This window comes from Schistocerca gregaria, chromosome 3 (assembly GCF_023897955.1).
Source record: "Schistocerca gregaria isolate iqSchGreg1 chromosome 3, iqSchGreg1.2, whole genome shotgun sequence".
Taxonomy (NCBI): Eukaryota; Metazoa; Arthropoda; class Insecta; order Orthoptera; family Acrididae; genus Schistocerca; species Schistocerca gregaria.
The window spans coordinates 647,257,882-647,281,657 of NC_064922.1; the positions used below are offsets into that span (position 1 = coordinate 647,257,882).

The 23,776-nt window shown below is 41.7% G+C and overlaps 1 protein-coding gene across 1 annotated transcript in view; it reads right to left on the reverse strand.

Annotated features, from left to right (window-relative positions):
* Window positions 1-634: 634 nt before the first annotated feature.
* Window positions 635-23,776, reverse strand: part of LOC126355785 (uncharacterized) — a 183,783-nt gene continuing 160,641 nt past the window's right edge. The window contains exon 5 of the mRNA XM_050006195.1: window positions 635-2,245. Within this exon, the coding sequence (XP_049862152.1) occupies window positions 1,903-2,245 (343 nt within the window). The 3' untranslated portion in view covers window positions 635-1,902. The remainder of the gene's footprint in view (window positions 2,246-23,776) is intronic.

Here is a 23,776-nt window from a genome sequence, read left to right on the forward strand (position 1 = left end):
GACTCCTGAGACCAATTTCAGCTGTTGACAAGTATTCAGTTCCTGTTTTGCAATTCAGTAACCAAAGTACTATAAAATTTATTAATGGATCAGGATTTTATGAACAATCAAAACACTTAGAGACTAGGTATCATGACAAACCTCAAGTAGTTGGGAGGAAGAAGGTTAGTGTAAATTACACATCAACTAACAGATGAACAACAGAAATTCTGAAAAATGGGTTACCATTTACATGGCTGTAGATGATGAACTTGTATGGCATCTGCCTCAAGATATATACAAGCAATTATGTGAGAGAGTGAAAACATCAACGTATTGCAATGTTCTTATATATACACATCACTTATCTTTGAAGGTTGTCACTTGTCTTTACACAAAAATGTTCTTCCCTTCAGCTCAGTAGGTGATCTTTGCTGTGCTTTAATGGTTTTGACATTTTTTCATTATTGTCGTACTTTTGTGGTTTCCAACAAATGCTTCATCTTAAAATGACATTTGTCAACAGTTAATAGTCAGATATTATTCTGTGTGCTATTGTTCTGCACACTGAACTCAACTGTATACATTATTGAAAACAATTTGTGGGAGAGCTCCATTAGGGATGTTATGTTTAAGGAAAATAAATGGAAGTACAGACTGTGATGGTGTGTTTATTTAACAAATAACAAATACAGCAATAAATAATAAAATAATCTATAAATAGACAGTTGATGTCACAAATAAATTAATAAATAAATAGGAGACCTTAATAAACAGCTGCATTACTATGCATATTGTTTATTGTAATTATACAATTACATCCTCATCAATTTCATATGGTAGTTTCAAACCTAATGCTTTCAAAATTACCTTATGAAAAGTGATTAAGTTTCCATAAAAAAAGAATAAAAGACTGTCTCATCTTTGTGTGATGGACTGAACTGTTACCATTATGAAAATAAGTACAGTAATAAATGTAACCTGCATAAGAACATTTTTCTGGAACTTTGAAACAGTGATCATGTCACTCCTCTTTTTCTTCTGAACAGGGATTTAAAAATTAGTTTCCATTTAATTTATAGTGCTTTGGAACTTACTTGCGTATGATTTGCAAATGCCAATTTACCAGGAACCTGTGTCACTAAAAAAGAAAATGCTGACAGCCAGAAATCCCAATTGGACAAATGCCCTGCTCCTTTGAGACCTTCAAGATATTCCTTAAAATGTTCCTTGCTAATAAGGTATTCACAAAGGAAACCAAAGCTCTGTTGATCTCATAATTCATGCAACACTAAATTTGATCTGTACCAGTATGGACAATAGTAATTAATGATACTGATGTTTAATACGTTGTGCAACTGTCAGTGTAGCACAAATACGGACTTTTTCCATTGGTTGGTATAAATAAATATGAGTCTCAGGAAATTTAACTATCGAATGGGAGCACTTATCAGTAAAGTGACAATGAACTGTATGCACATTCATATACTGCAAATTGTAAAATTGGATCATATGAATGAAAGATCTGTGGGAGTTAAAGTGTTCACTGCGTAACTTTTTAGTCATTTCTTTAAATGAAACTTTAAGAGTTTTGGCACGGCAATCTGTGGACAAGACAAAGTGCGGTTACCGACACTTAGTTAAAACATAATAAAGATTTTCGATGTATCCATACAAGACGAATTTCACACACAAAAATGAAACTAGAACGTCATATGGACTACATTTGTGTGGCGGAGACTGAGGACCCTATTCAGATAAACAAAAAATGAACTACATTGAATGTCGAAAATAGTCGCACAGAAGAACCTCACTGGGAATGAAAGACACGTTTCTGATTACTTCATTTGGCAGCGAAGTGATCTGCAATAATTGAGTGGATACTTAGAGGTAGTGTACTCCCATTGTCATCGCGTCAGAAACTCAACTACTATGTTCTGTTTCTGTTGTCGGATTCGCAGTGTTGTCGGCGACAGTGGGCGGCGGAACCGTAGTGTCTGAAATGACGTCATCGCCGACCTTGCTCGGCTGGGACTCAGTCTCAGAGTCTGCTGTGAGCAGGCGGCCCAGCCTCCGCGCGTGCACCAGCTTGTTGATGTCGTGGAACGTCTGCAGCAGCGGCGGCCGCGACGCAGAGGCGGAGCAGCCGGGGTGTAGCTGGGCGCACGGCAGCCCGTCTTGCCCGTCCTTGGCGGCCTTCATGTAGCGGAAGAAGCGCAGGATCTCCGGATTGTCCGTCGAGGGCTTCCGCAACTCGTTCAGCTCCCTGAACGCACGAAACAGAGTACTTTTGAAATAACAATGTTAACATTTCCATTTGTGCTTCCTGGAGAGTGACAATAAACATAACGTTAATTGACTGTTCCGTCAGTACTTGGCAGAATATTTTAATCATTATGAACCGAAACACACACGACATTGCGTATTATTCTACATGTTTATTATTTAGTTCACAAAACGGGTTTCGGCTGTTGCGCCATCATCAGGTACAAAGATGAATATGTGATGGTGTGAAATGTCTGTAGAACCGAAGATTTTACACTAGTGCGTCGTATGGTTGTGGTCTGCAGAGTATCCATGTTTCCACAGATAAAAATTGTTAAAGTTAGATTCAGGAATAAAATGATAAGAATTATTGCCGTGTAAATGTGAGGAAAGATTATTTAACTATGATAAAATATGTGACACATTAGCTAACGAATTAGTTGACAAATCACAACATTTGTTCTTACAAGAAAATAAACCGAACAATAAACTTAAGCGACCTGCTCCAAGGAAATGGCTGAACCAAATATTCTCGTCTTCAACAGGTCCTAAATTACAAACAGATAAGATATGGTAGTGACATTAAGCAGATAAATGAAGCAGCTATGATTGTACAAAGTAATATTTTAACAGGACAAGAGAAATTCTAGTAATCGAAATAAAGAAAAAAGTAGACATGTGAATAAAACGGGTACTTTACAACATGACCTCGATGTGATTGTTGTTGTTGTGGTCTTCAGTCCTGAGACTGGTTTAATGCAGCTCTCCATGCTACTCTATCCCGTGCAAACTTCTTCATCTCCCAGTAACTACTGCAACTTACATCCTTCTGAATCTGCTTAGTGTATTCACCTCTTGGTCTCCCTCTACGATTTTTACCCTCCAAGCTGCCCTCCAATACTAAATTGGTGATCCCTTGATGCCCCAGAACATGTCCTACCAACCGATCCCTTCTTCTAGTCAAGTTGTATGAGTAGTATAATCAGTTAGAAGTGGTGACTAAGGAAACAGTGTTTGGTTGTTCAGTACTAAGCTTGAGAATAAGGATGTTGTTAATTAACTTCCATTATTTCCGGGTAGTTTACCTTCCTCCCTTTAAGGATGCGACCTAAGACCTCTTGTTGCACCTTGTAACTAAGGCCTTCTTTAGCAGGTGGTCTGCCAAAGCAGTCTCTCCATTTCTAAGTCTCCAACTTCTATAGCGTTCCTTTAAGTGGGTGCATTTTGCCCTGTTAGACTGATCTATACAGATAAATGTAATATTAATTATTTTCATCTATGGTAACAGTTATACTCTGCAGGTGCACTAGTGTAAATCTTTGTTTGTACAAAAATTTCACTCCACCACAATTTATCTCTGTACCTCATGATGACGTAACAGTCAAAAACCGGTTTGTAAAATAACTAATAAATATTGTAGAATATTGTACCAATGCCGTGTTTTCATTCATAATAAACATAATGACTGTTTTATGCATGCTCGACCCCGTGGACTTGGCGGCCGTTAAGGACTGTTGGTGAATTAAAGCAAACAGCCACTAACACTTTTGAAATGCTTCATTTCAATGCCATAATCGGTTTCGGGCAATCATGCCCCTCTTCAGATGGCTGTAGTGTCCGATTACTTGTTTCTACTATCGAACATTCCCTTTATAATAGACAATGTTTTGACTGACTAACTGACTCATCATCGTCCGGCACAGACTGTTACGGGTAGAAACTTGAAATCTGGAGAAGGAGTGGACCTTACACTGCAGGCGTATTTTAAGAAGGAATTTTTCGAAATTCCAACCGGAAGGGGTTGAAATAGGGGAACCATGTCGGTATTACGGCAGTTTTGAAGTTAGACCTATGAAAACTGGTATTTTGGTTTCTCGGTCAGAAATTTACCCCTGTGGGGTTGACATAGCGGGTGAAAGATTTTTTGGAAAATGTATCATTATTAAAGAAGTACTAAAATGTTATTGAAATTACACATATAAGCATTGGTATTTGACTTCTCGGTTACAAATTAAAAAAAAATGCATGGTTCATTGTTTTTGAAAACTCAACCCGTATGAGTATGAAACTGGAGATGAATGTTTTTATGGAAACGCGCAAGCAATTTTGAAGCTAACTGTATGAAAATTTGTATTTTGCTTCTCTGGTAGAAATGAAACATATATGTGAGAGTGAAAGATTTTAAGGAAATATTTCATTGCGAAAGCATTTTTAAAGTAAAATTGGTGTTTAGCTTCTCGGTTAGAGATGAAAAATATGTGTTTTACTCTTTGGAAATTCAACCTTGGAGGGAGTGAAATAGGGTAACACTGATTCACCGACTCATCATCACCCCGCCGAAACCGCTAACGAGAGAAGCATCGTTTAAAAAGTGATTGTCCGAAATTCCACTCCTCAGAGGGTGAAATAGGGGATGAAAGGCTTTTTGAAAATATATCGCTCTTAAGGGAGTTTTGAAGCTAGAACTACGAAAACTAGTACTTGGTTTCTCAGTCAGAAAAAATGCATGTTTCAGTATTTCTGAAAATTCAATCACTAAGGGCGTAAAACAGGGGGGTGAAAGTTGTTTCGAAAATACATAAGTACTAAAGAACTATTAAATATTTTTAAGACTACATTTTGACTTCCCTGTTAGAATGTTTTTTAAAAAAAAGTTTGGTGATGTGTTTCTGGAAATTCAGCCCCTAAGGGAGTGCAATAGGGGACGAAAATTTTTAAGAAAATATTTCGTTACATTAAAAACATTTTAAAGCTAGATTTACAGGGTGACAATTATTGAACTATATGAAATAAAATCACGATAACCTCCAAACGTTTTGCATTAGGACGCTCAAACTACACGGTTGGCCACGGTGTATGATGGGAATTGTATGGTTTGGTTTAGCGACGAAGCCCACTTTCATTTGGATGGGTTCTTCAATGGGCAAAATTGCATATTTGGGGGACTGAGAATCTGCATTCCGCGATCAAGAAGTCTCTTCACCCTCAAAGGGTGACTGTGTGGTGTGCAACGTCCAGTCACGGAATAATCGGTGCGATATTTCTTGCTGGCACGATGACTACCGTTTTTGGAAGATGATTTCATGGTCATTTTCCAAAGTGACCTTGATTTCGACAAGATGTGGTGCATGCAAGGCGGATATCGACCCCACCGAAGCAGGAGAGTGTTTGATGTCCTGCAGAAGCACATCTGGGACCGCATTCTGGCTCTTGGGTATCCAGACACTTCCGTCATGGGCATCGACTGGCCGCCATATTCTTCGGATCTGAACACAAGCTACTCTGTTTTTAGGGGCTATATTACAGCAATAACCTCAAAACCACTGCTAATCTTAAAACAGTCATCCAGGACGTCATGGACAGCATCGACGTCCCGACACGTCAGCGGACATGCAGAATTTCCCTATTCGTTTGCACCACATCATCGACAACTATGTAGACGTATCGAACATGTCATAAACTAAATCCGAATATCTGTAGCGACGTTTACATGTTGAATAAAGTGTATGCACACGCCGTACTTTGCAACTAATTTACGTTTTTTCTTTTCATGTAATTCAGTAACTGTCACCCTATATGAAAATTGGTATTTCACTTCTCGGTTAGATATAAAGAAAGATTTTTTAGGGGATGAAAGTTGGTATGGAAATATCTCCACAAGAACACAAAAGTCATGATTAACATAGACTTTGGACTTCAGCTACCTGAATCGCTTATTAGTCAGAAGTACATTTTGGAAAGGCCATGCTTATATGGCCTTAATTAAATTTATAATCTTAGAAGGTATTTTTTGTGACCAACAGAAAAATTTGTTTAAATAAAAATAGAAAAAAATCTCTGCAGGCCATATTGCCTATGCGAGCGAGGCAGCTGGCGCGCGCTAAGGTAGTAGCATATGAAGCGGTGCTAAATATACAAATATTTTTCTACAGTGAAGGAGCAGACGACATTTTGCTGACGAAAACATCAATGGAACCGAAAACGATCGCCGTCTGAAGATGGTCACGAAAGCCCGAAACCGGTTATGGCACTGAAATAAAGCATTTTAAAAACATTCGTGGTTGGTTGCGTTATTCACCAACAAACATACCAGTTTTTCTGTTAACTGGGGACGGGCCAGCACTGAGCAAACGGGCACTCTCGAGCCACTGGATTATAAAGAGTTATCTACATAAAACTTGCACCTCTTTTATTTCGTGAACATTTGAAGATATCGAAAAGAGGTTTTAGGTGTCTGACATTAAGCAGAGGGGCACGTAATTTTGTTGCATGTAAAGTTCTTCACTCTTGTATAAAGTTGATTAACGCCTTTATAGAGCTCTTCGAAAGGCGAGTAAAGTGATATCGCACGTGTTAATGCTGATAATGAAACTTATCACAAAAAATATCCGATACATGTGCACGCATTTTAGTTTAGTTTCAAATGAGCTGTTGTTTTTCCGGATTATTGGATTGTAATTTCGCATGCTAAATGCGACTGTTCGTTCTAATACTTAGCAATTGTTCTCTAGGACGTGTGATAGACTTGAACATCTCCCCCTCCCCCCTCCCTCCGCTAAGGTATGAAATAATTATTCTAAACTCCTGTGAATGCTGCTCGTAGTTCACAAGACAGGGATGGCTTATTTTACTGATTCTTAAAATCCAGTATTCGAGGAATATAATGGGATCCAAATACACGTAAATGGAAGCTTATTTATTAATTACTGGTAATTTAAGTTAGTTTGTGTTTTCTGGAGTCTGTGGAGGTATCTTTGTTTCTTTTCGAGGTTCCTTCTGAGTGGAGGTCTTTTAGCCAAATACATCCGTAGTTTGAGTTTATAAATGTTGAGTTTGTGAGTGACTTGAGACAGCAGTCTACTCACATCTGGGTCTGTGATGCCCGCATTATGGTCTATGCTATCGAAGAGTTTCGCTAGAGAAGCTGAGAGCACAGCGGTGTGACTGAATATCACTAGGAGCATAGAATAGCTTTCCGTTACAAGTGTACCTGGTTCAAAACGAGTTTTAAACAATTTTATCATATGATGACATGGTTGGAGACCGTGTCTGTTATTTGAAAACTAATGTTGAAGGTGTTGAGACAGCAACCGGCCACAAATTTATTTTAAGTTCCTTTATTCAAAAGGTACCATTACCGGTTTCGAATCATTACAATTCATCGTCAGACGGCTTTCATACTTTCATTAGAACATGTGGTGAAGGTGTTGAGACAGCAGCCAGCCACAAATTTATTTTAAGTTCCTTTATTCAAAAGGTACCATTACCGATTTCAAATCATTACAATTCATCGTCAGACGACTTTCAGACTTTCATTAGAACATGTGATGCGTCTTTTATTGATTAGTTGTCGTGAAATGTCGGTCTGGAGTATTTGTTTTCGTAGTTTTCGTTCAACAAATGATGTTCGTAATTTTCACCACATTCTTATCGTTGCACACATAAAATTTTTATCATTGAGCGCGTTAGATTTGTCACAGAATACATTTCCACCACGTTCTTATCGTTGCCCACGAAAATTTGTATCACTGAGAATTTTAGATTTGTCACAGAATACATTTATAACATGCATCACATGTTTTGATAGATGCACTACATGTTCTAATGAAAGCATGAAAGCCCTCTGACGATGAATTGTTATGATTCAAAACCGGTGATGGTGCCACTTGAATAAAGGAACTTAAATAAAATTTATGGCTGGTTGCTGCCTCAAAGAGTTTTAAACAACCAAAGAAGTTCCAGATTCAGTCTACTGTGAGTTACAAAAGTAACACTGACTGTTATCTGCACATTCTTGGCAGACGCAAACTGTACAGTGGCATTGAACCTTCTGAGTTATTCCGCACTGCTTCGATAACTGATTTAACTTCGGGTCAGTCCACTTTTTTCACATTAAAGGATTATTTGAGTTGATTCAAGCGGTATTTTCCGTCTCGCCGTCAGAGGCATGTAAAAGACGAAGGTCACCTGTTGGGGAAGTTCATTTCAAAACACATTGTAAAGTGGTGTGGAAGTTTCACTTTGAACCTAAAAGCCTCGTCTCAGCCTGTTGATGATAAGTCATTATGGAAAAAGAAAAATGTCGAAAATGCTCATATGCCTGCAGTACTTAGGTTGCAGAGTTTAATGGGCTTTTGGTATGCTTATTATTTGCAAGAACAACGTGCTCGCATTAAAAAGGGTGTAAGACAGGGGTTTAGTCTTTCGCCCCTACTGTTCGGTCTATAGATCGAAGAAACAATGACGAAAATAAAAGAAAGGTTCAACAGTGGAATTAAAATTCAAGGGGGAAGGCTACCAGGTACACGATTCACTGAATACAATGCTATCATCAGTGAAAGTGAAGAACTACGGGATCTGTTGACTGGAATGGACAGTCCAATGAGTACAGTATATGAATTGAGAGTGGACAGATGAAAGACGAAAGTAATTATAAGTAGCAGAATTGGGAACAGCGAGAAACTTAACATCAGGATTGGTGGTCATGAAGCAGATTAAATGAAGGAATTCTGCTACCTAGGAAGCGAAATAACCAATGACGGAGGGAGAAAGAAGGACATAAAAAGTAGACTAGCACTGCCAAAAAGGGAATTCTTGGCCACGAGAAGTCTACTAGTATCAAACAATGTGCGTTTGGAGCAGAGCATTGCATGGCAGTGAAGCATGGACTGTGGGAAAACCGGAACAGAAGATAACGGAAACATTTGAGATGGGTGATACAGACGAATGTAAATTAGGTGGACTAGAAAGGTAAGGAATGAGGAGGTTCTGCGCAGAATCGGAGAGGAAAAGAATATGCGGAACACACTGACAAGAAGAAGGGACAGGATGCTTGAACATCTGTTAAGACATCGAGGAATGACTTCGATGGTACTAGAAGGAGCTGTAGAGGTTAAAAACTGTAGAGGAAGATAGAGACGCCCAGAAAATAATTCAGGGCATTAGCTGCCAGTGCTATCGTGAAATGAAAAGCTTAACATAGAAGAGAAATTAGTGGTGGGCCTCATAAAACCAATCAGAAGACCGATGATTCAAAAGACCAGTTGTTCAGAACTGAAACATACGATATAAAATTAGACTAGTTGCACAGAACATGTCGAGTTGGTCTTCTGTAAAAATATACAATTTTTTCTTTAGACGTGTCATCTGGGTGGAACTCCCGAAAAAATACCTAGTATCAACCACGTCTGAAAAATCTCAGAAATCAGAATAGAAAACGTGCAATACTCATTTCGAAGAACTTGTCTTTGTCATCCTTTGGTCATCACCTTATCAATTGGATTTGCGATGCTACCTTTACAATGTATGCTGTGCTCACCTCTCTTTCGTACCTGCTGCAACACAAGTGTCCTCAATAACGTGTGCTACATGTGCCAATTCTTGTCACAGCTCTCCCCCTCCCCCCACGTTCCCAACCCCCCCCCCCCCCCCCGTCAAATCGCATCACCAGCTGACAGATTAATTAAACCTTGCCTGTCAGTTCATCCTGTGTCCCAAGCCTTTTGCTGACGCCAAAATGGTCATTGTCTACACTGACTTTGCAATATCTCATTTTACTGCGCAAGTGACGAAGTAATCAGTGCCTCTGCAGTGCCCATGAGAAAGAGTTACAAAAAGTGGACGCTAGGTGAATTACTTTCTCCAAGCAGCTTCTACCGCGTGAACATTCCCAGGAACTCGCAGATAAACTTGGCTAGAGGGCTTGCTCATCTTCCAGCTGGCGTTGTATGGCAGCTAACGAGTCCAGGGAACTCAAATGCCGTAATCTGTAACCTCGTTAATACGCATGTGACAGAGAACGAATTTTCCCATTACTGTCAGAAATGCATAGTCAAGAGGAACTAAACATGGGCATAGCCAGAGCGTGGCGCAAATCTACTGTCTACGGAAATTTGCATGGAAGCATAACCTGTATATGAGTTACAGAAGTTGGTTATTAACACTTCCAAGCAAGACAATCAAGAGTTTATTACAACAAATGGAAAGCAGTGACTGTGAGGTAATGGGGAAAAATTATATTAAGGTGGACGAGACACTGGACGTGTTAGTGGCCTGATGTGAACGCAGCAGCGCAATAAAAAAATGGCTCTGAGCACTATGGGACTTAACATCTTAGGTCACCAGTCCCCTTGAACTTAGAACTAGTTAAACCTAACTAACCTAAGGACAGCACACACATCCATGCCCGAGGCAGGATTCGAACCTGCGACCGTAGCAGTCGCGCGGTTCCGGACTGCGCGCCTAGAACCGCGAGACCACCGCGGCCGGCGCAGCGCAATCTTTGACGTCACTATTGTGCTGCCAAGTTTATTGAAATGCATCGTGTATGAGTTTAAGACGTTCACAGGGTATGTGTATTTTCACGTCAGTAGTCATGCTAAGTAATGTATCTTGTTGTATGTGCTGAGACAGTGGCAAACTAGCATAATGGCTACACATTTTCCATTTACATGTGGACTTCTCGTTTGTGATCCTTGGTCCGTACCTACCATGGTTGCAAGAAACCGTTACTATGGGTATCATTGTATGTGGATTATCGTTCAACCCTCCCCCCCCCCCCCCCCGCCCCCGCCCACCGTTTCCTGGTATATGAAATATAATATGCTGTAAGCACAACAGATTTTATTGTGATTTGGTTAGATAATTCCTGAAACGGTGAAATGGGCTAAGTGCCAAAAAATGAAATAAAATTTTTATTGTAGTATAAAAGAACAGACTACGCAGAAAAATGACTTCCTTTTAATAAATGAAAATTATTTGATATTTATTTTTCTGTTCGTGTGTTTCCCTCGCATTAACCATACAGGGTGAGTCGCTAACTATTGCCACCTAGAATAATTCCGAAAGTATGATAGGAGCTGAAAAGTTTGTGTGACAAAAGTTGCATGGGACAACGGGGACCATGATGTAACGTTGGTTTTTTTGTTGCTAGGTGGGGTTGCGTCATAGATATGAAGGTCAACTTTTTTTTAAAATGGGATGCCATAATTTGGTACTTATTACCTGATAGGGGCTATCGAGACGAATCCAATGATGTGTGACAGTAAGGTCTTTCAAGGTCAAACGAAGTTCACGAAGGTGGAAAGGACGTCAGTTTATAGAAAGTGTTCGAAGTGATGACCATTGGTATCAATACAGTGCTGCAATCTTCTTATCATGGATTGAGTGGTATTCCTTTTCAATTCGGCACTTACCGAAATACGTACACTGACCATTCTCTCTCGTATAACGTACAAATAGTAAATAAACACGGAAACGGCGTATCATTCTAGTGTGCCACTGACATGTAAACACCATTCGGCGGTTTCGCAATACAACACTAATAGGAACGGCAAGACTAGAATCGTCAAATCAAGCGAATGTGAATGATGTATTCCTTCGAAGAACAAGTAGATATGCTCCTCATTTACGGAGAATGCCAATAAAATTTAGTGAGAGTTAGAGACTTATATACTGAAAGATATTCTGAACGCACTCTTGATTTGTTCTTGTGGTGGTTCGTAAGAGCCATTGTTCATAAAGACGTTCCAACTACACCTGAAGATACGCGAGAGAGAACTGTCAGAGCATGTGGTTCGATAAGTGCCGATGTGACAAGGAATACAATTCAGTCCATGATAAGAAGATTGCAGCACTGTATTGATACCTATGGTCATCACTTCGAACACCTTCTGTAAACGGACATTCATGCCACATTTGTGACCTTCGTTGACCTTGAAAGACCTTACTGTTACACATAATTGGATTCGTCTCGATAGCAGCTATCAGAAAACAAGCACCAAACTATAGCATCCAATAAAAAAACCAAACAAAGTTAATCTTCGGATCTCTGAAGTGAAACCTCCTAGAAACAAAAATCCAAGGTCATATTATGGCCCCCGTTGTCCCATGCAACATTTGTCCCACAAACTTTTCAGCTGCTATCGTACATTCGGAGTTATTCTAGGTGGAAATAGTTAGTGATTCACCCTGTATATAAACATTTTCCTGTAGCTGACCATCTAGAACTAATAATCTACCTCATTTCAATAACACAGTGAATGAATTGCAGGTAGAGTTGAACTGAGGTATTCAGTGTGCCTACGTAAGTCTCGAAGATTGATAGCCCTTATCTCACACCTGGTGACCTTAATATACGTGGGGTATATGATACATGGAGACATGGAAAAAGGTATAGTAGTTTACATATTGATGAGACCTGCGATTGGTCTCTGAGGGAGAGATGAATTTCAAGCTGGAATACAAGGCAGGAAAAAGACTATACATCTTACAACGAATCAACTACTCTTGCCGGTCGGAGTGGGCGAGCGGTTCTAGGCGCTACAGTCTGGGACCGCGCGACCGCTACGGTCGCAGGTTCTAATCCTGCCTCGGGCATGGATGTATGTGATGTCCTTAGGTTAGTTAGGTTTAAGTAGTTCTAAGTTCTAGGGGACTGATGACCACAGCAGTTAAGTCTCATAGTGCTCAGAGCCATTTGAACCATTTTGAATTATTCTTCCTGTTTCTATTACTAAATCAAACAACTGAGAACTGTAGGCTGTTAATAAATCGTTATTTACTCCCCATTTTTATTTGTACTGATTTTCAGCAGAAGTGTGACTATGATGATTTTCTCGAGATCATGTGATTTGCAGGTGCTCCAGACAAGAGGAATCCACTTAGGCTGCACCTGCATGTGAGATTTTTACAAACACCTGACGGGTAAAGTTTAGCTTAAGTCTCTGCTTCGCTCTGAAGTAGTTGCTCCATTTAAAGCCTGACAGAAAGCAAAGCGATGACACTGAGTCATAAACTCCTGGGGACAGTTGAGCAAAGCTCACGATTTACCATAACAAACAAGTGGATTTGTTCTTCATTTGCTGCCTTCTTGACAAGACAGGAAAGCTGCCAAATACTTGAAACAGTTGCTTGTGGTGAACAGTCCGCTAGGCAACCAACTCTGAGAGATACCACAATACGGAGGTAGAGTGAGAAGACGTGAGAGTTCCCAGGTTGCTTAATTGGAAATTTTGTCACCCTGTTTGAAAATGGTCGTGTGACTAACGCAGTGTCTTTCGCTCATTGGGTGAGACTGAAAACTGAGTTCCACTTCCCACTATTTACAAAGACGATCCGACAGGAAATCCAGTGTCCGGAAAAGTTAGTGAAGTGCCATTAACAAAGAAGAAGACAAGAGCAGGAAGAATTTCTCGAGAAAGGTCGCATGCATTTCAGCAGAGTTCACCAGTTCAGACACTTGTGATCTTGTTTTACCGTTCACAACATCATAGGAGTGGACATCATGTAAAGATTATCAGCGAGAATAAAATACAAGTATACTCTCAGGGAGATGCTCAGTTCAAAACGAATATCAGCGAACACTAAGATGACAACCTATAACATACTGTTATGGTCAGCACTAATGTACGGTTCAGAAATCTGGAGCATGGCTAAACGTGAAAATGAAAAACTGTTAATATCTGAAACCAGAGTAATGAGGAAGATTTGGCGACCGATCTTAGATAAAGGAAAATGCAGGAGGAGGAAGAACGATGAAATCTACCTCTTGGTGCAACAGCCAGCAACCTTACGAAAGCTGAAGATCAGAAGAATCCAGTGAGTGGACCATGTAGCGCGTGTGCCAGAAGTAAGACAGATGAAGAAGGCATTTGAGGTGAAACTAAACACGAGACGCCCCATAAGACGACAAAGGCAGCGCTTGATGGATGATCTGGTGACGGACATGGCCGTTGGAGACACTTGGAGGAACCGATCACAAAACAGGTAGGAATGGAGGCAATTTGTGGAAGCAGGACCAGTGATAGCTGGGTATGTATGTACGGGTATGTATGAAAATACTTGTAAGATTTAAAGCGAAAAGCGTAGTGTATTACGAATTCTTTTTTTTAAAGTAATTATTTTATGCTTTTTATTCTTGTGCATGTGAAATTTTTCAGTCGATTTCAAACGGTTTGATGAGATAACAACAGAGACATGTGGTAAATTTCTGATTTATTTCATTTTATCTTCGCTTGACTCGACCAACATGTTGGTATATCTCACTAAAAGACCTCGAATGAGAGAGATTCGAGCACACGCGGAGGCTTACCAGCTATTCTACAACTACATCTGTATGAATACTCTGCATTTCACAATTAAGTCCCTGGAAAAGGGTTCATTAACCACTTTCGAGCTATTTATCTACCGTTCCAATCTGGAGTAGCGCGCGGGAATTCGAACACGTAACTTTTTCCGTGCGAGCTCTGATTTCTCTTATTTTACTGTGATGATCATTTCTTGCTATGTAAGTGGCTGCCAACAAAAATTTCAGATTGAAATTCCATGAGGGCTGCTGCAACGAAAAACGCTTTTGTATTAGATTGCCACTCGAATTAACGAATCGTATCCGTGGCAATCTCTCTTCCATATTTCCCGATAATACAAAACGAGCCGCCCTTATTTGGACTTTTTCGATGTCCTCCGTCAATTCTATCTGATGCGGATCCTGCATCGCACAGCAGTACTTCAAAAGAGGGCAGACAAGTATAGTCTAAGCAGTCTCTTTAGTAGACCTGTGGTATTTTCTAAGTGTCTGCCAATAAATCGCAGTCTTTGGTTTGCTTTCACCAAAACATTATCTATGTCATCGTTGTAATTTAAGTTTTTGTAATTCTAGGTTTGAGGCGTCATGTCACGGACTGCGCGGCTCCTCCCGCCGGAGGTCCTTCCTCTGGCAACGGTGTGTGTGTGTTGTTCTTAGCACAGGTTAGTTTAAGTTAGTTTAAGTAGTCTAGAGACCGATGACCTAAGCAGTTTGGTCCCTTACGAATTCACAAACACATTTAAACATTCGTAAATCTAGGCCCCGTGTACTTAGTTAAATTTACAGCCTTTAGATATGTGTGATTTATCGTGCAAGCAAAATTTTTGCAGATTATTTCTTCGCACGAATCATTCAGGACTGGAACAAGACTGGGGGAAATGGTACGGGTATACAAAGTGCCATCTGCCACAAACGAGAGAATAAAACGAATTAATGTTGCGTAGTCCACTTTTGAGCTACTCCAGTTTCGAGCTGCTCCTAAATTTAAAGTCTCTACCTCACTGGCAAGTTCGTTTAAAATCATTGCAAAATTTGTACTGGCGAGGCAGGCAAGAAATCGATATCAGCCTCCTCCTTCAGTTCTAGGCGCTAAGTCTGGAACTGCGCAACCGCTACAGTCGCAGGTTCGAATCCTGCCTTGGGCATGGGTGTGTGATGTCCTTAGGTTAGTTAGGTTTAAGTAGTTCTAAGTTTTAGGGAACTGATGACCTCAGAAGTTAAGTCCCTTAGTGTTCAGAGCCATTTGAACCATTTTTGAACCTCCTCCTTCCCCCTCTCTCTGGTTAGCCACGCCATCCACTCGCATACCCGCAGGAACACATTCCGATACCATCTGCGTAACACGTTGGCCTGCAGGGCAGCTGAGATGCCTTGTGTTACCAACACTTTTCACCCCCGTCAGCCGGCCGGAATGGCCGAGCGGTTCTAGGCGCTACAGTCTGGAACCGTGCGACCGATACGACCGCAGGTTCGAATCCTGCCTCGGACATGAATGTGTGTGATGTCCTTAGGTTAGTAGTTCCAAGTTCTAGGGACTGATGGTCTCAGAAGTTAAGTCCCATAGTGCTCAAACCCATTTGAACCATTTTTCACCCCCGTCCCACTGGGAGCTTATTGGAACACAAAGATAATAAAGCGAGTTAATATTGCATTGGCAGCCAGTTCTTAGCTGTAGTTAAAATTTTAAGTCTCTAGCTAACTGGAAACTTAGTTTGGAATCAGTTGCAAGATCTCTACCGAACAGACAGAGAGACAAGTGAGCGACCTAATAAAAACGTGATAAAAATGAAAGAAATAAACGATGATGGAGTCGAATGGAAATCTGGCTGCCCACAGCGCGCAGGTCTTCTTCTGGGCGCTGCGTTCGAGGCCACTCGGCCGCCACTGACGGCCTCGGCAGCGGCGGAAGTGGCATGCACAGTGTTGAGTGCAGTGTCCGAGGAAGTGGCCGGCACTTAGGCAGATTGTGGGCTCGGAGCGCGAGTGACACGCGGCGGAAAAAAGTAGTGGGCGCTGCTCACCGCCGTTCCGTGCCGTGCTGAGCCGTGTGGAGGCGCGGCGACCGGCCGCCCGCCCTAACCGGGTCACGCAGGCAACTGGGGCCCCGGCCGGAAGCCCAGAGCCGCTTTCCCCTCCAGTCGGCGACGACTCCTCTGACACCAGGAAAGTGGCCGGCGCGCCAAGGAGTGGCGTGTCACGAGGCCCGCCCGCGCGCACACTGCCTGATCACAAGCATCCGGACACCTATTGGCCATCATTAATATTGGGTGTGTCCACCCTTAACCTTTATGACTTGAACTCCGCTGGGCACACTTTCAATAAGGCATCTGAATGTGTAGGAATTGCAGCACGTTCTTCTTCACGAGCCAAATTCAGAGAAGGCAATAACTTCCTGCGCTGCGGTCTGGAACGAATTCATCGTTCTAACTTCCCAAGGTGACTCAAAGACACTCCTTTATGACAGAGTTCATTGGCATATTGATACTGTCATCGCCTTTATCTGTTTCTCCAATGTGCGCATCTACATTTACGTCATAATTGGCAAGCCACTTAATGGTGTGTGGCGGAGGTTACTTCTGCTACTACGAACTGATCCTTCACTCCCGTTCCACTCGCGAATGGCTCATGGGAAGAAGGTCGGTAAGCTTCTGTATTAGCTTTAATTTCTCGAATTTTGCTGTCGTGTCATTTCATGGGATCTATGTGGGAGGAAGTAATAAGTTGTTCGACTCTTTCCGGAAAGTGCTCTTTTAAAATTTCAATAGTAAACATCTCCGTGATGTACGACGCCTCACTTGTAATGTCTTGCACTAGAGTTTGTTGAGCATCTCTGCAATGCTCTCGCCCGGGCTAAACAATCTTGTGAGGATCCTTGCCGCTCTTCGTTGGATATCCTGTATCTTTTCTGTCAGTCCTCCTTAATAATGATCCCAGATTATTGATGAACAGTACTCAAGAATCGGTCGACCAAGCGCCTTGTAAGCCACTCCGTTCGTAGATTAGTTGCATTTCCTTAAGATTCTTCCTGTGAATTTCAGTCTGGCATCTGCTTTTCCTACTATTTGGTTTGCATGGTCATTCCACTTAAGATCACTGTGGATATCTGTTCCTAGATGTTTTATGATAAATACTTTTCCCAGCAAATTTATCATCAATGGTGCAGTTCTTCAGTAGTGGATTTCTTTTCCTGTGCTCAGTATGTTACAGTTACCAGCGTGTAGTATGAACTAAAAGAGCCTGCTGTCCTCTGCAAATCAATACTGTCTTCTGGCGTTGCTACTTTCTTATAGAAAACCGTATCATCTGCGAACAGTCATTAAGACCCTCCTACGCATTCTACTAGGTCGTTACCACAAATTCTAAAACAGTAACAGTCCTGTCACACTTGCTTGAGGTACTCTGGAAGACATCTTCACACCTGTCGACTTTGTTCTGTTAAGAGCGACGTACTGCATTATATCTGCAAGGAAGTCTTGAATCAAGTCGCAAATCTGGTCCGATACTCGGTAAGCCTCAAATGCCTCTGAGGAATATGGGACTTATCAGCTATGGTCATCAGTCCCCTAGAACTACTTAAACCTAACTAACCTAAGGACATCACACAACACCCAGTCATCACGAGGTAGAGAAAATCCCTGACCCCGCCGGGAATAGAACCCGGGAACCCGGGCGCGGGAAGCGAGAACGCTACCGCACGACCACGAGCTGCGGACTACTCGGTAAGCTCATATTTCTGTTACCAAACGGCAGTGCGGGACGGTGCCAAATGCCTTCCTGAAGTCAAGGAACACGGATCAAGCTAAGCACAGCTGCCTGCAGTGCTATGTTGAGATACTAAAAGCGGACGAACAGGCGTCAGTAAGCAGGCTAGAAGCTCCCAATTTCTGGACTACATATCGAACTGGAAGAAGCTGCTCAGACAATTAAGTTCAGCTACTTCCGCTCTTCGTACAACTGCTCGTCTTTCAAACACACAAATCAACTTCCTAATATATTTTGCACTTTTTCAATCAATAGTGTCTTACAAAATAGTTGTCTGCGGTAACTCATCACTTACAAAGAAGTTTTTATTGGAAAAATGTGAGCAGCAAGAATAATACGTGGAGTTGAACTGCAGCTGTCTTGTTGGTATTACTCCGTGGAGTTATTGCATTGTAACAGCACCTTCACAAAAAGGAAGCACATATCGACCTTTATTATAGAATACTAAAGCTGTCAGTGGCTCAGACATGAGTTCAATATGCACCGACAAACTTTTTTTTTTCACAATAATGCGAAATGAATGATGGGTAGCAAAGCAAATCTTAAGCCCCTATTTCCCAAACTAATATTTTATTTAAAAATTGATAGCCCAAGAGGAACGAAACTAGTTTTTCAGTGCAGTTGCACGAGTAGGGCTGAAAAATAATATGTTCAATAATCTTAAAACTAGTCACGTACACATATCCTGTAAACGGACTACTTCTACAACATTTCGTTAGAATATGGTTCAAATAATCTATAGCTTAAACTAACTGTAACTAACATGTTGTATAAAATGGCCTGGAAGATTGTATTAATCGCAACCTCAAACTTCTTGCAGATAATGGTCTACAAGAAAGTACTATTTGAAAAAGCTGCACAAACGTCTAGTCAGATCTAGATAAGATTCCAGCGTAGAGCTTGCTTTAAATGAACGTAAATGTAAAATTATGCACTTCGTATAACGTAGAAAAGTAGTACCTCAGCACTACAGCATCTGTGAGTCAGCGTAACAATCTGTAGTGATACAAAACCGAATGATCACTCAGGCTTAGTTGTAAATAAGGTAGGTAGCATACTTGTGTTCACTGACAATATGTTGCGAAAAAACATTCAGCTTACAAAGGAGGCTGCTTGTAAGTCGCTTGTCCTTCCCTCTTTAGAATATTGCTTAAGTATGTGGGATTCCTACAAAAATGGGCCGGCAGTGGATAATGAATGAATAGAAAGAAGGGCGGCAGGAATGGTCATAAGCTTCTTCGAGTCACGGACATGCTGAGAAGCCTGGAACTGGAAAACGCTTGAAGGTAGACGACAAATTTCAAAACAGTGTATTAAATCACTTCTCTACATAAATGCTCAGCCTCCTACGTATCGGTGCTGTAGGAACCGCGCAGACAGCCTAAATCACAGCGCGTAGGTGGAGAATCACGTCTTAACGTATTGGGAGTGATTTTTTTTTGTATTGTGGAAGCCTGGAGAACGCTACATGCCGTGATGTGTAGCCTGAACTGTGGAGTACGGAGGAGTTGGTGTTGCAGCATAGGGGTGTATTACTTGGTTAGAACGTGGTCCACTAACTGCTCTTAAAAAAACTCAAAATGTGATAGGATATTAAAGTATTTTACAGCACTGTGCGCTGCGGAACATAGCAGACAGATGAGACAACCGATGGCGAGATACAAAATCAACTACAGTCACTTGGCTGTGGCAAGGCAACAGGACCGGATGGGATACTCGTTAAGATTCTACAAAGATGATACGGAGCAATTTCCCCTAGCAACAGTTTATGGTAGATCGCTAGAGCAACGAAGGATGCATAGCGACTCGAAACAAGCGCTAGTTATTCCCGTTTTCAAGAATCGTCGTAGGACAATTATTGGTCTATATCGGTGACGTCAATCTGTTGTAGAATTATGGTACATGTTTTGCGCTCACGTATTACAACGTTTTTCGAGAGCGGAATTCTTCTCTATAAAAATCAACATGGGTTCCACAAACAGAGATCATGCGAAACTCAACTCGCACTGTTCCTCCATGAGATACATAGTAGCGCTGTAGACAAATGAGTATACTGCATTCTTTCAAATTTTATGGAGATTCCGTTTTCAGATACTCAATAACTATGTGAAAAACGTCATTAATTATTTCTTCTGTTGCTATCTAATGGAATGTATTATGACAGTAGTATCGTGTGCAAAATGTAAAAATTGGTCTTGGTTAATTTTAAGAGGAAGGTCATTCACGCACATATAAGGAATAGCAATGGGCTCAAAACTTTACCCCATGGGACTCCCTTCGATATTTCTCTCAAGTCAAAAAAATTTTCCCTCATTCCAGCATTGTTTGAACTATTTAGCCCGCGTTTTGGAATGCCATTTGTTAAGAGTCCCAACAGACTTCTCTGTGTCTCGCCTGAAGTTACTTTTACCTTTAATTCTTTTCCTTCTCCTAAAAATGGTTCAAATGGCTCTGAGCACTATGGGACTCAACATCTTAGGCCGTAAGTCCCCTAGAACTTAGAACTACTTAAACCTAACTAACCTAAGGACATCACACACACCCACGCCCGATGCAGGATTCGAACCTGCGACCGCAGCAGTCCCGCAGTTCCGGACTGCAGCGCCAGAACCGCACGGCTTTTCCTTCTCCTACCTTGCTGTCCCTCTTCCCATTTTCTTTAGCACTTCCTCACTTTTTACACCTGTCACAAATCTCCCGCCTCCCACCCCCCCCCCCCCCCCCCAAGAACATGACCAGCCCGTGCGCTCCAGTTGCCACACTCCAGTTACTGTCTTCGCCAATCTGTTACCTAACTCAGGCAGCAGCTTAATAGGTCTATTACAATGTCTACATTCTGACCAGTTTTACGAGTTCAACTTGTGTAATGCACAGGGATTGACAAAAATATCGAAATGGCAAAAACACATTACCATGCCTAATAAAAAGTGGAAAAACAATAAGCAACTCAAATCCTGTATGTTTTTCAAGGGAGTCTTATACCATTCCTCCTGCGAAATAGTACCAAGTTCAGGTAATGATGACGGAGGTGGATTGCGACCAAACACACTTCTTCCGAAAGTAGACCAAAAAGGTTCAATACTGAGATCTGGTGGCTGCAGTCGCCGGGCGAAGCGGCATTTCATCCTCGTGTTCACAAAAGTAGTCCAGGACGATGCCAACTCTGCGAACAGGAACCCAATTTTCTTGGAACAAATCATCTCCAAGATCAGTCAAAATGGTCAGATAATCCTTGGCAGCAATGCCACAGTGCAGAGTACCACCATGTGACTTCCCAAATCATCACCGAACCAGCACCATGGTCACATTTGAGACATAAATTCGGCCAGTAGTTGGAAACAGTGCCCAAAAAAAAAAAAAAAAAAAAAAAAAAAAAAAAAAAAAAAAAAAAAACTCACCTTCCCAAGTGACTTTCTTCCATTGTGACAAAGTCCGGGTATTATGACTTCGACACCACGTTTTCCTCTTATGGGCATTTGCATCACTGATGAGTGATTTTGGAATTCCAGCTCCTATTGAAATTCGCAGCCTGTGTTGATGCCTTCGTGTTGTTTTTGCTCTGACAGGATTCTTGAGTGCTACATTGAGTTCTACAGTGATTTTTGAGGTTGTCGTCCTCTGATTTCTCGTCACAACGCTCTTCAGTGACCGTCTCTTACGTTACTTAATAGAAACCTTCGCCCCCATCGTGATTAGCGGCTGATGTTTCTCCACTTTCTCTGTATGTCGTATAAATCTTCGATAAAGTGCCTCTTGAAACACCAAATACTTCGGCCACCGGCCGGAGTGGCTGTGCGGTTCTAGGCGTTACAGTCTGGAACCAAGCGACCGCTACGGTCGCAGGTTCTAATCCTACTTCGGGCATGGATGTGTGTGATGTCCTTAGGTTAGTTAGGTTTAATTAGTTCTAAGTTCCAGGCGACTGATGACCTCAGAAGTTAAGTCGCATAGTGCTCAGAGCCAACTTCTGCCACATTGTTTACGGGAGCACTTACCGCACGAATACCAACAATTTCCTTGTGTTCTAAGCTGTATTGTATTGTATTGTATGAAACCAGGGACCTAGAACCGACGGAGAGTCGTCCCCACCGCAGCCCTCAGTGGTACACAACCTCGCAACAGGCTACAGCAGTTTACTCACCCCACCGCCGCCCCACACACAAACCAGGATTATTGTGCGGTTCGGCCCCAAGTGGACTCCCCGGGAACGTCTCACACCAGACAAGTGTAACCCCAATGTTTGCATGCTAGAGTAATTATGGTGCGCGCGTAGGTGGAGAAAGTGTTTGCGCAGCAATCGCCGACATAGTGTAACTGAGGCGGAATGAGGGGAACCAGCCCGCATTCGCCGAGGCGAACGAAAACCGCCTTAAAAACCATCCACAGGTTAGCCGGCTCACCGGACCTCGACACAAGTCCGCCGGCACGCCTTCCCGCCCGGAAAGCAGTGCGTTAAGCCGTCAGCACACGGACGGCGCTGTCGAACGTCAGCGTTGAGCGTGCTGAGTCCAACGTACTGCTGAACGCTCAGGAACGATGCGGCTTGTGCATACGGTACGTGGGACCTAACGTGGTATACGCGATCGCAATGCAGTCCAGGAGCAGTTGTGGGATGTTTCTAGTTCGTAAATTACACCGTTTACTCAACGGGGCGTGCGTAAAATTCCCACTTTAGCTCTATTAAAACGCACATTTCCTGCACTGTCTACATCCAAGTCACGTTGTTCTATACGTAATATACACAAATAAAATCTTGCATATCCACGCACATGTTTTAAGACACAAAGGAAAGAACCATGTCCAATCAATAAGGACAAAGGTTTTTAAAAGTTCCGTTACAAACAGTGCGACATGAATTTGCAACAGTTTTCCACATAAGATAAACATTATTTATCTTTCTCACATTCTTACTTGATCACTGTTCCTACCCAGTAGCAGAATCATTAGAACATCTGAATTACGAAACTGAAAAGAAAAAGGAGCAAAATATCTTTATCGACATAACGTGTAATATTGTACTATATGCTTACATTAAACTAATAATAAAATGGTTCAAATGGCTCTGAGCACTATGCGACTTACCTTCTGAGGTCATCAGTCGCCTAGAACTTAGAAATAAATTAAACATAACTAACCTAAGGACATCACACACATCCATGCCCGAGGCAGGATTAGAACCTGCGACCGTAGCGGTCGCTCGGCTCCAGACTGTAGCGCCTAGAACCGCACGGCCACTCCGGCCGGCAAACTAATAATAAAGCATCAGAATCTATTAAAAACGCGCATTTAGGGAAAAAATGTGCAGACATGGCGAGGCGCAAATCAACACATCGCGTATTATGTTGATAATCAGCAACGCTACTCACTATGCTAAACAGACAACTTGCCGTTTACAGCCAATCCTAACATGTTACCACATGCTAAAAGCCTTCATCGTAGCAATTATACTAATTGAAATTTAATTATAACAAAATGTACCAAGAACAATGTGTTTTTGGTGGAAGCTCGGTGTATCGCTGTCTTAAAATAGCATATTCTCATAATACTCAAGTTACAATAATTTTTTTCCTCGAATATGGTGTTTCTCATTATTTTATTGCAACGAATCACACGGTTAACAACGGGTTTACAAATGATTCTCAATTAGCTGGTTCTCAGAAACGACATATATACGTATAGGCTTGA